Raw genomic sequence first — 17,486 nt, 5'->3', positions numbered from 1 at the left:
GAACATCAGTGCAAAAATCCTCAATAAAATACTGGCAAACTGAATCCAGCAGCACACCAGAAAGCTTATCCACAATGATTAAGTCAGCTTCATCCCTACAATGCAAGGCTGGTCCAACATATGCAAATGAATAAACATAATCCATCACATAAACAGAATCAATGTCAAAAATCATGTGATTATCTCAATAGATGCAGAAAAGGCCTTCAGTATAATTCAACACATCTTCATGCTAAAAACACTCAATAAACTAGGTATTGATGGAACATATCTCAAAATAATAAGAGCTATTTATGACAAACCCACAACCAATGTCATACTGAATGAGCAAAAGCTGGAAGTATTCCCCTTGAAAACTGGCACAAGACAAGAATGCCCTCTCTCACCACTCCTATTCAACATAGTATTGGAAGTTCTGGCCAGGGCAGTCAAGAGAAAGAAATAAACTCTATTCAAATAGGAAGAGAGGATGTTGAATTGCCTCTGTTTGCAAATGACAGGATTGTACACTTAGAAAACCCATTGTCTCAGCTCTAAAACTCCTTAAGCTGATAAGGAACTTCAGCAAAGTCTCAGGATACAAAATCAATGTGCAAAAAGCACAAACATTCTTATACACCAATAATAGACAAACAGCCAAATCATGAGTGAACTCTCATTGACAATTGCTACAAAGAAAATAAAATACCTAGGAATACAACTTACATGGGATGTGACGGACCTTTTCAAGGAAAACTACAAACCACTGTTCAAGGAAATAAGAGAGGACATAAACAAATGGAAAAATATTCCCTGCTCATGGATAGGAAGAATCAATATCTTGAAAATGACCATACTGCCCAAAGTAATTTATAGATTCAGTGCTATTCCTATCAAGCTACCATTGACTTTCTTCACAGAATTAGAAAAAAACTACTTTTTAAATTTCATATGAAACCAAAAAAGAACCTTTATAGCTAAGACAGTCCTAAGCAAAAAGAAAAAGCTGGAGGCATCACACTACCTGACTTCAAACTGTACTACAAGGCTTACAGTAACCAAAACAGCATGGTACTGGTACCGAAACAGATATATAGACCAGTGGAACAGAACAGAAGCCTCAGAAATAACACCATACATCTACAACCAACAGATCTTTGGCAAACCTGACAAAAACAAGCAATTGGGAAAGGATTCTCTATTTAATAAATGATGTCACAAAAACTGGCTACCCATATGCAGAAAACAGAAACTGGACTCCTTCCTTACACTGTATACAAAAATTAACTCAAGGTGGATTAAAAACTTAAATGTCAGACCTAAAAGCCATAAAAACCCTAGAAGAAAACCTAGGCAATACCGTTCAGGACACAGGCATGGGCAAAGACTTCACAACTAAGACACCAAAAGCAGTGGCAACAAAAGCCAAAATTGACAAGTAGTATCTAATTAAACCAAAGAGTTTCTGCACAGCAAAAGAAGCTATCATCAGAGTGAACAGACAACCTACAGGGAGAAAAAATTTGCAATCTGTGCCTCTGACAAAGGGCTAATATCCAGAATCCACAAGGAACTTAAATTTACAAGAACAAAAAACCCCATCAAAAAGTGGGTAAAAGATATGAACAGACACTTCTTAAAAGAAGACATTTATGCAGCCATCAAACATGAAAAAAAAGCTCATCATCACTGGTCATCAGAGAAATGCAAATCAAAGCCACAAAGAGATACCTACCATCTCATGCCAGTTAGAATGGTTACCATTAAAAAGTCAAGAAACAACAGGCACTGTGTTTCTAACCTTCTTGGAAGGCCAGGAGGTTTTGCAAAGCTTTGGGGAAGAATGAACTGAAGGCAGCTTTTCTTACCCAGGGTCAAAGGGCATAGGTACAAAGAAACGTAGAGGGGTTTATCTAAATATCTTGTTTACTCATGTTGTCCTAAAACAGACCTTTGATCATTCACACACAGGACTGCTCTCGATTCAGGGGGTCAACAACGTTCATTACCCACAAATTGTGTTTGTTCCAAGCCTTTGTCATTAAATCTGTACTAAATAAATAATGCAATTATTGCCAGCTTATTGGGGCTGCACTCTCTCGGCTACTGGACTCCTGTTGGTGGTGCTGAGCTATGTGGTCCCCTAGCCACGCTGTCAGGCAACCTGTGTCAGCATACTTCTTTCATCTGTCAGTCAGCCAGAGTCTGCAGGACAGACTCAGTGGGTGGTGCCTTGTGTGAGGAGTGCTGCAATGGATCACGTTGGAACCCTCAAAAATGAACGTAAAGAGACTGTGCTGTCAGTAAGTCAGTGAGTCATTGCTGCCTGCTCGGGATTTCCAAGTTTGAGGGAATTGTTCAGGCTAGGGTTTCATCATGGGACAACAGTTATCAGCTCAACAGCAAAAGTATATAAAAGTATTGAAACAGCTGTGCCTGGAGTTGGTTCCTTCTGGTGGGTTCGTGGTCTCGCTGACTTCAAGAATGAAGCCACGGACCTTCGCAGTGAGTGTTACAGCCCTTAAAGGTGGCACGGACCCAAAGAGTGAACAGCACCAAGATTTATTGTGAAGAGTGAAAGAACAAAGCTTCCACAACATGGAAGGGGACCCAAGCGGGTTGCCGCTGCTGGCTGGGGTGGCCAGCTTTTGTTCCCTTATTTGTCCCTGCCCATGTCCTGCGGATTGATCCATTTTACAGAGTGCTGATTGGTCCATTTTACAGAGCACTGATTGGTCCATTTTACAGTATGCTGATTGGTCCATTTTACAAACCTCTAGCTAGCCACAGAGCACTGATTGGTGCATTTTTACAGAGTGCTGGTTGGTCCATTTTACATACCTGTAGCTGACCACAGAGCACTGATGGGTGTATTTTTACAGAACACTGGTGCATTTTACAAACCTCTAGCTAGCCACAGAAAAGTTCTTCAAGTCCCCACCCGACCCAGAAGTCCAGCTGGCTTTGCCTCTCACAGCTGCTTAAAGCTGGCAGAGCCTCGGTTTCACAGGCTCAATTTAGGAACCTAATGCAAACTGTTGTGTCCCATAACCCATGGTTCCTGGAAGAGGGTAAGCTAGACATAGAGCTCTGGGAACAAGTGGGGAGAAATTTTAAACAACATCATGCACAAGGGCAGTGGATCCCAGTAACATCTCTAATATTATGGGCTTTAGTTAGGGCTGCTTTGGTCCACTCTACACAGAAGAGCCTAAAAAGGGAAGGGGGAAGGAACCATCACCTACCTTACCACCTCCTCCTTCTCGTTCAGCCCAGCCATTACCAGGCAAAAATAACAAAGAGAAAGCAGAGGTTTTGCCTGAGCCCCCTCCTGTAAATTGGAAAAAAAGACAAGGGATACACTACAGCTTTGGTACCCTGTCTTAGGCAAGCAGCATTAGAAGGGGAGCTCTTAGCCTGCCTGGTAATGCAAGATCGACAAGACAATCAGGTATATGAACCCATTTCTTTTGACACTTATAAAGAGATAAGAAAAAGCATTTAAGAAAATGGAACCACTAGTCCATTTACAAAAGGGTTAATTGAGATCACTTAAGCAGACCTCTTTCTAGTAATGGCCATTGTTATTCCTCCTCTACCCCTGATGTAGCTCTCTCAAAATCCTATTTGTGTAGAACAGTGACCTTTAAAGGAAGAGAAGTTACAAAGAGCCCATGGATTAGTTGAGGAGCAATTAAAAGTTGGCCATATAGAACCATCAAACACCCCTTGGAATTCACCCATTTTCATCATTCCCAAAAGATCTGGCAAATGGAGACTTTTGCATGATTTACAGGATATCAATGCTAATTTGCAACCTATGGGGCCTCTTCAACAGGGCCTCCCTTCCCCCGTGGCAATTCCTGAAGATTGGCCTCTAGTTGTTACTGACTTAAAGGACGACTTCTATACTATCCCCCTTGCAGAATAGGACAGAGAAAAATTTGCCTTTACCATACCAGCTATCAATAATGAAAGACCAGCTCACCAACTTCATTGGAAAGTGCTCCTCAAGGGATATTGAACAGTCCTACTATGTGTCAGTATCATGTAAATCAGGCTTTGCTCCCCAGTAGAAAAGAATTTCCTAATTGCAAGATTATTCATTTTATGGATGATATTTTACTAGCAGCCCCAACAGAGCCAATAGTTTTAAGTTTATATGCCTCCATCATAAAGAATACACGGTTAAGAGGTTTAATCATAGCACCTGAAAAAGTACAATTTTCCTCTCCTTGGAAATATCTTGGATACATACTAACTTCCTGGTCAGTGAGACCTCAAAAGGTTAAATTAAATATTAGCAATTTACACACGTTAAATGATTATAAAAAATTACTGGGTGATATTAATTGCCTTACCCCACCTTGGGCATAACTACTGATAAGTTACAAATCCTATTTCCTATCCTAAAGGGCAATACAGCCCTAGACTCTCCCACGTATTTAACTCCTGCAGCAAAAAGAGAAATTGAGGAAATAGAGCAAGCTATTTCTCAGAGGCAACTAGATTGCATAGACCCACAATATTCAATTCAATTGCTTGTTTTCCCTACTAAACATTCCCCAACAGGATTAGTAGGACAGATAGCCCCAGGGCTGCACTTTCTAGAATGGGTTTTTTAACTCGCATACCATGACTAAAACATTATCCCCCTATATCCAGCTAGTTAGTAAAGTCATCTATACAGGCCACAGATGATGCAATCAGTTGCTAGGTTATAACCCTGATGTCATCAGAATTCCTTTGAGTAAAAGGCAATTCAAAGCTTATTTCCTCTGTCTCTAGATCTTTAGATAGCACTCTATGATTATGTAGGCCATATAGGACATGGCTTTCCTGCTGAGAAACTAATTCAGTTCTTATCTCATACTCCTTTAGTTGTGCCTACAAAAGTAGTTCACTCCCCCCATACCTAATGCTTTAAGGCTTTTTACTTATGGCTCTGGTAAAAATAGAAAAGGAGCTATTTGGTGGAGATTGCATGATTTCCTCATTCATCCTGGATTTACTGGCACTCAGAAAGCCGAGGTTGGAGCCTTAATATCGTCCCTGGAGACCTAGTCTGCTTAGCCCATCAGTGTTGTTAGTGACTCTGCTTACTCTATTTATTGCAGAACCTTGAAACAGCCCTCATTAAGTCCACACTCAAGCCCACCCTGTATGCACTTTTTCTTCGACTTCAGCAATTGCTGGATCAACGTACACATCCTATTTTTATCACACATATTCGACCCCACAGCTCACTGCTTGCCCCATTGGCTTATGGCAATGATCAAGGAGACCTGCAAGTTATGACGTCACTGCTTGACCAAACCACCCAATTGCATCTATTTTTCCACCAAAATTGGAGAAACTTATCTAAATTTCAACTTACCCAGACACTCACTAACCAAATTATCCTGCAATTCCCAGTTTGCCAGCTCACAGACATGTTCTCTCCTTCAACAGGTGTTAACCCTAGAGGAATACAACCTAATCAGTTATGGCAAACAGATGTTAAACACATCCCTGAATTTGGAAAACTAAGATATGTACATGTATCTGTTCATACCAATTCTCAATGAGTGCTCATGCTCTTCCTGGAGAGTCCACCCAATGTTATTAAACATCTTCTTTTAACTTTTGTGTTTATGGGGTGTCACACAAAAATTAAAACTGATAATGGTCCAGCTTATGCCAGCTCACAATTTCAACAATTCTGTCCCACGTAGAACATCCAACATTCCACATGCATCCCATATAATCCCCAAGGACAGGCCATAGTAGAACATGTCCATTCCACTCCTAAAAATATGCTCAGAAAAAAAAGGGGGGGTATGAGTAAAAACCCTTCAATACTGCTAGCACAAACCTTATTTATCCTTAATTTTTAAAATTTAGATGATAAATTTCGATCAGCCATAAAAAAGCATTTTACTAAAGCCCCTCAAAACATTAAAACTTGTGGTTTTGTGGAAAGATGTAAATATCAATGTATGGTGTGGTCCAAATGAATTGCTAACATGGAGAAGAGGTTATGCTTGTGTTCACACCCCCTCAGGTCCTCTTTGGATTCCAGCACAATGCATCAAACCATACCATGGCGTGCTAGGACCCAACCCGGTACCAGAAATGGAGGAAATATCCCTGCAGGACCCGCAGTCCCAGACGATGTGGCTTCCTCGGACAACACAAGCCCCAGACATTACCTGGGGGATGCTGAGGAAGACAACTCAGGAGGCTGAGTGAATCCTGCTCTAGACACAGACACAATTCACTCCAGATAATTTATTCCTTGATATGCTTTCTATTGTACCTTGCAACTCTCATAGGGTATTAACCTTTCTTGTTCTCTCACTCTGCCTGCAATCCGCACCTGCTACTCTCTATTGGGCTCATCTCTTAGATCCACCTTTCTTCTGCTCTGTTACTTGGGCAGACACCTCCTTCCCAGTCTCTAATAACATAACTGCTTGGCTAGGAGGGATTGACTTACCTCCAGTGGGGTCTCTTATTAATGGCACACATTGGACTAAGGTGCCAGTTAACACTATATATCACTCCACTATCCTTCCACTGTGTGTAAGTTATAAAAGTTCTAATCCTTACTGTGTACCTGCCCAAACACAATTATGACTACATCATGGCAAAGGAAATGCCTTAACATTGTTGGTTGCAGGTAATCTCAAACCATGCAACACAACCAATGCCACCTTCCCAAACATTCCTCCCTGTGCTGAAGAACAAAGCCGGAAAAGTAATGGATTCCACTTTAGCTGGGAGGTCTGTCACAGGGGTCAAGCCCGTAGCTTCCAGTTAGGCAATTATAACATCTTAGACTGGAGCTCCCATGGCCATTTTGAAGGGGACCTGCCCCTTCACACCTGTGGGTATTTCTCGCAAGGTGGAGACGAGAGACTGAGAAAAGAAATAAGACAGAGAAACAAAGTATAGAGGAAGAAAAGTGGGCCCAGGGGACTGGCGCTCAGAAAGTGAGGACCTGCACCGGCACTGGTCTCTGAGTTCCCTCAGTATTTATTGATCACTATCTCTACTATTCTGGCAAGGGGGATGTGGCAGAACTATAGGGTATTGGTGGGGAGAGGGTCAGCAGGAAAACATATGAGCAAAGGACCCTGTGTCATAAATAAGTTTAAGGAAATGTGCTGTCCCTCGTGCATGTAGGCCAGATTTATGTTTGACTTTACACGAACATCTCAATGCAGTAAAGAGCAGTATTGCTCCCAGCATGTCTCACCTCCAGCCATAAGGCAGTTTTGTCCTATCTCAGTAAACAGAATATATGATCAGGTTTTACACTGAGACATTCCATTCCCAGGGACGAGCAGGAGACAGATGCCTTTCTCTTATCTCAACTGCAAAGCGGCCTTCCACTTTCACTAATCCTCCTCAGCACCGACCCTTTATGGGTGTTGGGCTGGGGTATGGTCAGGTCTTTCCCTTCTCACAAGGCCATATATCAGGCTGTCTCAGTAGGGGGAAGCCTTGGACAATACCCAGGCTTTCTTGAGCAAAGGTCCCTGCGGCCTTCCACAGTGCGTTGTGTCCCTGGGTACTCGAGAATGGAGAATGGCGATGACTTTTTCCAAGCATACTGCCTGCAAACATGATTTTGACAAAGCACATCCTGCACAGCCGTAAATCCATTAAACCTTGAGTCAATACAGCACACGTTTCTGCAAGCACAGGGTTGGGGCTAGGGTTACAGATTAACAGCATCCCAAGGCAGAATTTTTCTTAGTACAGGTCAAAATGGAGTTTCTTATGTCTTCCTTTTTCTATATAGACACAGTAACAGTCTGATCTCTCTTTCCCCCACATATTTGCAGGGTGACCATACTGATGTCCACATCCATTGTGGCATCAATCACAGTTTTGTAGTCACATCCCGTTCCCCTATGATTTGGGCCAATGAGGAGATGAGATATCCCAGACACCAAGTAAAGTAGATGCCACCCCAAGACACTTTATGGCACTTGGGACATCTTAGCACCTCCCTTAATATCTGGCATGGGACATATCATAATTCCAGTAACAATTATACTATGACTGTTATTCATAATCACACAGATCAGTGCCTGATTTGCACTACCCATCCATATGTTTTCCTTATGGGAACTAATATTTCCATTACACCCCAAAACTCCAAGTTTGTGACCTGAGTGCAGGGACAGGCTTGGTTCACCTCATGTATCACTAATTACAATATATCTAACTAAAATATTACTAGTGTCATGGTATTAAGGAGAAAATCTGAGGCATTCCTACCAGTCAATTTGACACGTGATGGGCAAGGTTCCTCTGCCCTTGCCACCTTAGAACATGCCCTGTCCCAGGTCAGACCCAAAAGACTCATAGGCACACTTATAGCCTTTAAAATCTCAGCCATAGTCATCTTGGCAACTGCTATTGTTGTTGTGGCCTCTATTACTGAATCAGTACAAACAGCTACCTCTGTAGACAACTTGGCAAAAAATGTGTCTAATGAACTTCTCTTACAGCAGGGTATAGATCAAAATATTCTTGCACGCCTGCAAGCCTTGAGGCTGCCTTGGAATATGTAGAGGAGCGACAAGATGCACTGGCATTCTGACAGCAATTAAACTGTGACTGGGAGCATTAGCGTATCTGTGTCACCTCTCTATCTTGGAATCAATCAATAAATAGTTGGGATGAGGTGAAACAACACCTCTGGGGAAACTTACATGACAATTTAATGGCAGACATAAGGCAATTTAAAATTCTAGAATCCCTAAACGCCATAGATCTACATGCCCAACAAACAGCCATATGGAAGGATGTGCAAGGACATCTCTTCTGGATAGACCCCCACTCCTAGGGGTCACTCCTTGATTGGAAAAGAATGATACTGATTATATTCATTTTTGTCTTATGTTGTTTCCTAATTCTAGGATGCAAAGCCGGAATGCAAATTATAACTGCTGTGCCTGACAAACCTGTTTCTGCACAAAACCTGATGCAAAAAACAGAAAAGGGGGAGATGTGGGAGATTGGTCATGGTGATGGGAGAAATTATAGGGAAAGATTCAAACCTTCTTGGAAGGTCTGGGGGTTTTGCAAAGCTTCAGGGAAGAATGAGCCGAAGGCAGCTGTTCTTACCCAGGGGCAGAGGGCGTAGGTACAAAGGAATGTAGAGGAGTTTATCTAAATAGCATTTTATTCACGTTGTCCTAAAACCAGCCTTTAATCATTCGCATGCAGGGACTTCTGTCTACTCAGGGGGTTGACAAAGTTTATTACCACAAACCATGTTTGCTCCAAGCCTTTGTCATTGAATCTGTACTAAATAAATGTGAGCATTGCTAGCTTATTGGAGCTGCACTCTCTTGGCTGCTGGACTCTGGTCAGCAGTGCTGAGCCATGTGGTTCCCTAGCTGTGCAGTCAGGCAAAATACCTGTGTCCACATACTTCTTTCATCCGTTGCTCAGTCAGAGTCTGTGGGACAGACTCAGCAATGCTGGAGCGGATGTGGAGAGGATGTGGAGAAATAGGAATGCTTTTACACTGTTGGTGGGAGTGTAAATCAGTTCAACCATTGTGGAAGACAGTGTGGTGATTCCTCAAGGATCTGAAACCAGAAATACCATTTGACTCAGCAATCCCATTACTGGGTATATACCCAAAGGATTATAAACCATTCTACTATAAATAAACATGCACATGTATGTTTATTGTAGCACTAATCACAATAGCAAAGACTTGGAACCAACCCAAATGCCCATCAATGATAGACTGGATAAGGAAAATGTGGCACATATACACCATGGAATACTATGCGGCCATAAAAAAGAATGAGTTCATGTCCTTTGCAGTGACATGGATGAAGCTGGAAACCATTCTCAGCAAACTAACACAAGAACAGAAAACCAAATACCACATATTCTCACTCATAAGTTGCAGTTGAACAATGAGAACATATAGGCACAAGCAGGGAACATCATACACTGGGGCCTGTCGGGGGTGGGGGACAAGGGGAGAGATAGCATTAGGAGGAATACCTGTCAATGATGGGTTGATTAATGCAGCAAACCACCATGGCACATGTACGCCTGTGTAACAAACCTGCACGTTCTGCACATGTATCCCAGAACTTAAAGTATAATAAATATATATATATTTTCATCTTTGGTAGTAGCAGAAGGGGAAGAACACTTAAAGGATCTGTGGAATAAGGGATGCTGAAGTGGGTGATAAAAAATTGATTGAACTTTTCTTGGTGAACTATTTGACACTATATGCTAAAAATATCCATATACTCTGCTCTACTATCTTTTATTCTAGGAAATTATTATAAATAAATAATCAGAGAACCATAGAAAGGTTTATGCACAAGGAGGTTTATTCATAGCAGAATTATTTATAATCATAAAACAATTATTTGAATTCCAACAATGGATGAATGACTTAATAAATTATGATGCAACAAAATCAAGACAGGTCTAAAAACAGGATAAGCACCCAACTCTGTTTTTAGTTTTCTATTTAGGTTTACATTTTAAAATATTATGTTTTTATATAATTTATGTCTTTATATAAAAGCCCATAAAGAAATACATCAATATATTACTAGTTGTTATCTTTAGGTGGTGGAATTATGGGTGATTGTTTCCTTCTGTACACTTTTGTGTATTTTGTAAATGTCCTAAAAGAAGCATTTTTTAATATTAAGAAAAATATTATAAAATAAAAATAAGTTACAAGGAAGAATGAATAATTGCTCTTTGTGTTTCTCTGTGGAATGGATTAGTTGGACAAAAAAGGTGGGTAATGGGAATGAGAGGGGGATGACTACAATCTGCCTAACATGCCCCAGTTGAATGTCTGTTTTAATAAATTTGTTACTTGAAAATATGCAGCTTCTTTTTTTATTGCCCTACTTTATGAGGGCCCATTTATTGTTTAGCTTGTATTGTGTACCATATTTCGTCGTAGTCACTTCATTGTTTCAAAGTTTACATTTTGCAACAATCAATCTTATAAAAAAAGGATAGAATAGAATAAAGAACAAATGTATGCAGCTTTATGCTTCAAATAAATAAAAATCAGTTCTGACAATGTAAGAATATTCTCTGCTCTTGTAATTCCCACTTTGTTCTGATAAGTTAATTCTCAGATACCATATGTGAAATAAAGATGTTCTTCTATGATAATTCACGAATTAAACAATGCTAAAAGTTAAACCTCATTAGTTTACCAGATAAATTTTATGTCAGTTGTTAATTATGGAAAAATACTCTTTTCTTTTTAAGGTAATGATTTGAGTGACACGTCATCTAAGGAGGCAAATTCTCGAAGAGATTCTGTCACATTCAAGGATATAGAAAAGAGGTCAGTTACATTCCTTCAGAAAACATGTTTTAATAACCATTAGGTGCCAAACCCTCAAATATGCACAGGGTTACTTCTTGATAAACCAATACTTCTGTGTTTTCATAGTATCAGAATCCACTTAAATTCATTTTATTCCAACTTAAAGTTCTTTGTATAGCTAATATAAGATACCAGATTTTATGCTACATTTTGAAGTAATATGCCTTATAGGAATGCATTTGTCCAGCCTCTATACATATTTGAGAAAGGAATAAAATTGACATGAGTTTATTTCATGAATCTGCCATTTATGAGCTGTGAAATGTTGAATTAGTTGCTAAATGTTTTTAAGCTTTAATTTTTTTTCATTTATTAAACTGGAATAATAATGTGATATGTTATGTATCCAGAATAGAACCTAGTACATAGTAAGAGCTCAATAAATTATAGCAATGTAAATTATTAGTTCTACATTTCTTCAGCCATTTTGTAGGATAGAAGAGTCACTGTTGGGCATCTTATTATGAGTCCTTAAGACATTCATGTCACATTTGCTTTTGAATGATAAAACATTCACTTGTGATTTCTACTCTGCCTGTCAGTTCTGCCTTAAAATCCACTCACTTATCTACATCTTGATTATGGCATTCTAACCCAAACCTCCATCATTTCTTGCCTATACTGTTTGCAATAGCTTCCTAATTGGTTTCCCCAATTTTTCCTACTCATTCTCAGTGTAACAACAAGGAATTAAATTTTTATTAAATAGTGAGTAGCCAAAAAGGGCATTTATAAAACATATATAAGATATAAATAACAATACCGTAATCACCCATATATATACCACTCAGCCATAGAAAAGGCATATTATTTTATTTTTGAAGTCCTCTGTATTCTCTCCTAGATCTCAGGGTATCCCATCATCTGAGATAACTACTATTCTGGATTTTGTACTTATTAATATATTTCAAAATAGTATATTTTAGCTTTGTGTGTTTTTAACTTTAAATAGATGAAATCATCCTGTATGATCTTCTGTCACTTGCATCTTTTGTTCAACATTACATCTGTTTAGTCCATTGTGCATATAGCTATTATTTCTTTTCACTGCTACCAACTAGTCCATTGTCATTATATATATAAACTATGATATACATATATGTATACACACACACACATATGTATCACAGGTTATTTATCCATTGGTAAGCATTTAGATTTTCAATTTTTGTTGTTAACAATAGAATTATGATTAATACATTTGTACATGTCTCTTATAGAAGAAGAGTCTTATGCCTCATATAAGAGTACATGTCTCTTATATGGAAGAGTCAATCTTTTTAAAACATAATTTAAAATATTTCTTTTCTCTTTTGTAGGGATTTAAGATTTCCCATTACTTTCAAAGTGGAAGAAAAAAAAATCTTGGCACAGCCTAAAAAGGTTCTGCCTACCTTTCCAGACTCATCTCCTAATCTCTTGCTCTGATTGTGCTTCAGTGACACTTGCTTTTTCTTCAGTTTGTCAAGCCATGATCCTTTGACCTTACGGTCTTGGCACATGTATTCCTTCTGTCCAAGATGTTCTTCCTCCTATATTTTGCCAAATATCACCCATTCTTTGGTCTCAATTGAATAGTTACTTCTTCAAAGAGACCTTCCCTGACTCCCACATCTAAACTAGTTATCCCTACTATTATTATTCATGCAGTGCTTGACTCTTATTTTAAGTTCAGGGGTACATGTCCAGGACATGCAGGTTTGTTACGTAGGTAAATGTGTGCCATGGTGGTTTGCTGCACAAATCATACCATCACCTAGGTATTAAGCCCAGCATTCATTAGCTATTTTTCCTGATGCCCTTCCTCCCCTGACCACCATCCCAACAGGCCCCAGTGTGTGTTGTTCCCCTGCCTATGTGTCCATGTGTTCTCATCCTTCAGCTCCAACTTATACGTGAGAGCATATAGTGTTTGGTTTTCTGTTCCTGCATTAGTTTGCTGAGGATAATGGCATCCAGCTCCAACCATGTCCCTGCAAAGGACATGATCTCATTCCTTTTTATGGCTGCATAGTCTTCCATGGTGTATATGTACCACATTTTCTCTATCCAGTCTATCATTGATGGGCATTTAGTTTGATTCCATATCTTTGCTACTATGAATTATGCTGCAATGAACATATGTGTGCATGTATCTTTATAATAGAATGATTTATATTCCTTTGGGTATATACCCAGTAATGGGATTGCTGGGTCAAATGGTATTTCTGGCTCTAGGTCTTTGAGGAATCACTATACTGTCTTCCACAATGGTTGAACTCATTTACACTCCCACCAACAAGTGTAAAAGCATTCCTTTTTCTTTGCATCCTTGCCAGCATCTGTTGTTTTTGACTTTTTAATTATCACCATTCTGACTGGCATGAGATGGTATCTCATTGTGGTTTTGATTTGTATTTCCCTAATGATCAGTGATGTTGAGCTTTCGTGTTTGTTGGCCACATGTATGTCTCTTTCCTAGAACTTAAAGTATAATAATAATAATAAATAAATAAATAAATAAATAAAAGAAGTATCTGTCCATGTCTTTTGCCCATTTTTTAATGGTCTATTTTTCTCATAAATCAGCCTAACTTCCTTATAGATTCTGGATATTAGACCTTTTTCTGGATATTAGACCTCTGGATGGATAGACTGCAGAAATTTTCTCCCATTCTGTAAGTTGTCTGTTCACTCTGATGATAGTTTCTTTTGCTGTGCAGATGCTCTTTAGTTTGATTAGATCCCATTTGTCAATTTTTGCTTTTGTTGCAATTGCTTTTCAAAGTTTTGTCATAAAATTTTTGCCGGTGCCTATATTCTAAATGATATTTGCCTAGATTTTCTTCTAGGGTTTTTGGAGTTTTGGGTTTTACATTTAAGTCTTTAATCTATCTTGTGTTAAGTTTTGTATAAGGTTTAAGGAAGGGGTCCAGTTTCGGTTTTCTGTATATGGCTAGCCAATTCTCCCAGCACCATTTATTAAATAGGGAATCCTTTCCCCATTGCTTGTTTTTGTCACATTGGTCAAAGATCAGATGGTTGTAGATGTACAGTCCTGTTTCTGAGTTCTCTATTCTATTCCATTGTTCTCTGTGTCTGTTTTTGTACCAGTACCGTGTTGTTTTAGTTACTGTAGCCTTGTAGTATAGTTTGAAGTTGGGTAGTGTGATGCCTCCAGCTTTGTTCTTTTTGCATAGGATTGGTTTGGCTATTCAGGCTCTTTTTTGGTTCCATATGAATTTTAAAGTAATTTTTTTTCTAGTTCTGTGAAGAATGTCAATGGTAGTTTAATAGGAATAGTATTGAATCTATAAACTGCTTTGGGCAATATGGTCATTTTCATGATATTGATTCTTCTTATCCATGAGCATAGAATGCTTTTCCATTTGTTTGTATCCTCTCTGATTTCCTTGAGCAGAGGTTTGTAGTTCCCTTTGAAGAGGTCCTTCGCTTCCCTTGTTAGCTGTATTCCTAGGTATTTTGTTCTTTTTGTAGCTATTGTGAATGGGAGTTTATTCATGATTTGGCTCTCTGCTTGCCTGTTGTTGGTGTACAAGAATGCTAGTGACTTTTGCACATTGATTTTGTATTCTCAGACTTTGCTGAAGTTACTTATCAGCTTAAGAAGCTTTGGGGCTGAGATGATGGGGTTTTCTAGATACAGGATCATGTCATCTACAAAAAAGATAATTTGGCTTCTTCTCTTCCTATATTAATACACTTTATTTCTTTCTCTTGCCTAATTGCCCTGGCCTGAATTTCCAATACTATGTTGAATAGGAGTGGTGAAAGAGGGCATCCTTGTCTTGTGCCAGTTTTCAAGAAGAATCCCTCCAGCTTTTGACCATTCAGTATGATATTGGCTGTGGCTATGTTATATATGGCTCTTATTATTTTTGAGGTATGCTCCTTCAATACCTAATTTATTGAGAGTTTTAAACATGAAAGGGTGTTGAATTATATCAAAAGCCTTTTCTGCATCTATTGAGATAATCATGTGGTTTTTGTCTTTAGTTCTGTTTATGTGATGAATTACATTTATTGATTTGCATATTTTGAACCAACCTTACATCCCGGGGATGTAGCCAACTTGATTGTGGTGGATAAGCTTTTCGAAGTACTGCTGGATTTCGTTTGCCAGTACTTTTTTTTTGGGGGGGATTTTTGCACTGATGTTCATTAGGAATGGCCTGAAGTTTTCTTTTTTGTTGTATCTTTGCCAAGTTTTGGTATCAGGATAATGATGGCCTCGGGAAAGGAGTTAGGGAGGAATCCCTCGTTTTCAATTGTTTGTAATAGTTTCATTAGACATGATCTTCTTTGTACCTCTAGTAGAATTCAGCTGTGAATCCACCTGATCCTGGGCTTTTTTTGGTTGGTAGGTTATTTATTAATGCCTCAATTTCAGAACTCATTATTGGCCTATTCAAGGATTTGATTTCTTCCTGGTTCAGTCTTGGGAGGCTGTATGTGTCCAGGAATCTCTCCATTTCTTTTAGATTTTCTAGTTTATATTCATAGAGGTGTTTATAGTATTCTCCAATGGTTGGTTGTATTTCTATGGAGTCATTGGTGATACTCCCCTTATCATTTCTGATTTTGGTTATTTGATTCTTATCTTTTCTTCTTTATTAGTCTAAGCAGTCTATTTTATTAATTTTTTCAAAAAATCAGTTACTGCATTCATTGATTTTTGAAGGATTTTTCATGTCTCTATCTCCTTCAGTTCAGGTCTGATCTTGGTTATTTCTTTTCTTCTAGCTTTGGAGTTTGTTTGCTCTTGATTCTCCAGTTCTTTTAGTAGTGATGTTAGCGTGTTGAGATCTTTCTAGCTTTTTGATGTGGGCATTTAGTGCTATAAACATCCCTCTTAACACCACTTTAGCTGCATCCCAGAGATTCTGTACATTATCTGTTTGTTCGCATTAGTTTCAAAGACCTTCTTGATTTCTACCTTAATTTCGTTATTTACCCAAGAGTCATTCAGGAGCAGGTTGTTCAATTTACAGGTAGTTGTGTGATTTTGGATGAATTTCTTAATCTTGAGCTCTAATTTGATTGTGCTGTCGTCTGAGAGATGTTATGATTTCAGTTCTCTCACATTTGCTGAGGAGTGTTTTACTTCTGATTATGTGATCAATTTTAAAGTAAGCACCATGTGGCAATGAGAAGAATGTATATTGTGTTGTTTTTGGGTGAAGAGTTCTGTAGATATCTACCAGGTCCACTTAATCCAGAGCTGAGTTCAGGTCCTGAATATCTGCGTTAATTTTCTGTCTCAATGATCTGTCTAATATTGTAAGTGGGGGTGTTATCTGGGTGCTCCTGTATTGGGTGTACATATATTTAGGATAGTTAGTTCTTCTTGTCAAATTGAACCCTATACCTGTGAAGAATGTCAATGGTAGTTTAATAGGAATAGCATTGAATCTATAAATTGCTTTGGGCATCATGGTCATTTTCATGATATTGATTCTTCTTATCCATGAGCATAGAATGTTTTTTCATTTGTTTGTGTCCTCTCTGATTTCCTTGAGCAAGGTTTTGTAGTTCCTGTTGAAGAGGTCCTTCACTTCCCTTTTGTGATTTCATAATCATATGTAATCATATACATAATCATATGTAATGCCCTTGTCTTTCTTTATCTTTGTTGGTTTAAAATCTGTTTTGTCAGAAACTAGGATTGCTACCCTGCTTTTTGTGTTTGTTTGCTTTCCATTTGGTTGGTAAATTTTCCCCCATCCCTTTATTTTCTGCCCATGTATGTCTTTGCACATAAGATGAGTTTCTTGAAGACAGCATACCAATGGGTCTTGTGTGAAATTAATCCTGTCATCATGATGCTATCTGGTTATTTTGCAGACTTCTTTATGTGGTTGCTTCATAGTGTCACTGGTCTGTGTACTTCAGTGCATTTTTATGGTGGCTCATAACGGATTTTTTTTCCCATATTTAGTGCTTCCTTCAGGAGCTCTTGCAAGGTAGGCCTGGTGGTGATGAATACCCTCAGCATTTGTGTATCTGAAAAGGATATTATTTCTCCTTTGCCTATGAAGCTTAGTTTGACTGGATATGAAAGTCTAGGTTGTAAAGTCTAGGAATGTTGGATATTGGCCACCCAATGTCTTCT

General features: G+C 38.8%; 1 protein-coding gene across 1 annotated transcript in view; it reads left to right on the top strand.

Annotated features, from left to right (window-relative positions):
• DNAH14 (dynein axonemal heavy chain 14) overlaps nucleotides 1-17,486 on the top strand; it is a 507,005-nt gene that overhangs the window by 291,326 nt on the left and 198,193 nt on the right. Inside the window, exon 42 of the mRNA XM_025393377.1 lies at nucleotides 11,254-11,332. Within this exon, the coding sequence (XP_025249162.1) occupies nucleotides 11,254-11,332 (79 nt within the window). The remainder of the gene's footprint in view (nucleotides 1-11,253; nucleotides 11,333-17,486) is intronic.

This window comes from Theropithecus gelada, chromosome 1, assembly GCF_003255815.1.
Source record: "Theropithecus gelada isolate Dixy chromosome 1, Tgel_1.0, whole genome shotgun sequence".
Classification (NCBI taxonomy): Eukaryota; Metazoa; Chordata; class Mammalia; order Primates; family Cercopithecidae; genus Theropithecus; species Theropithecus gelada.
Note: the sequence above shows the minus strand (reverse complement) of the source record. Positions and strands in the feature narration are given on the sequence as shown.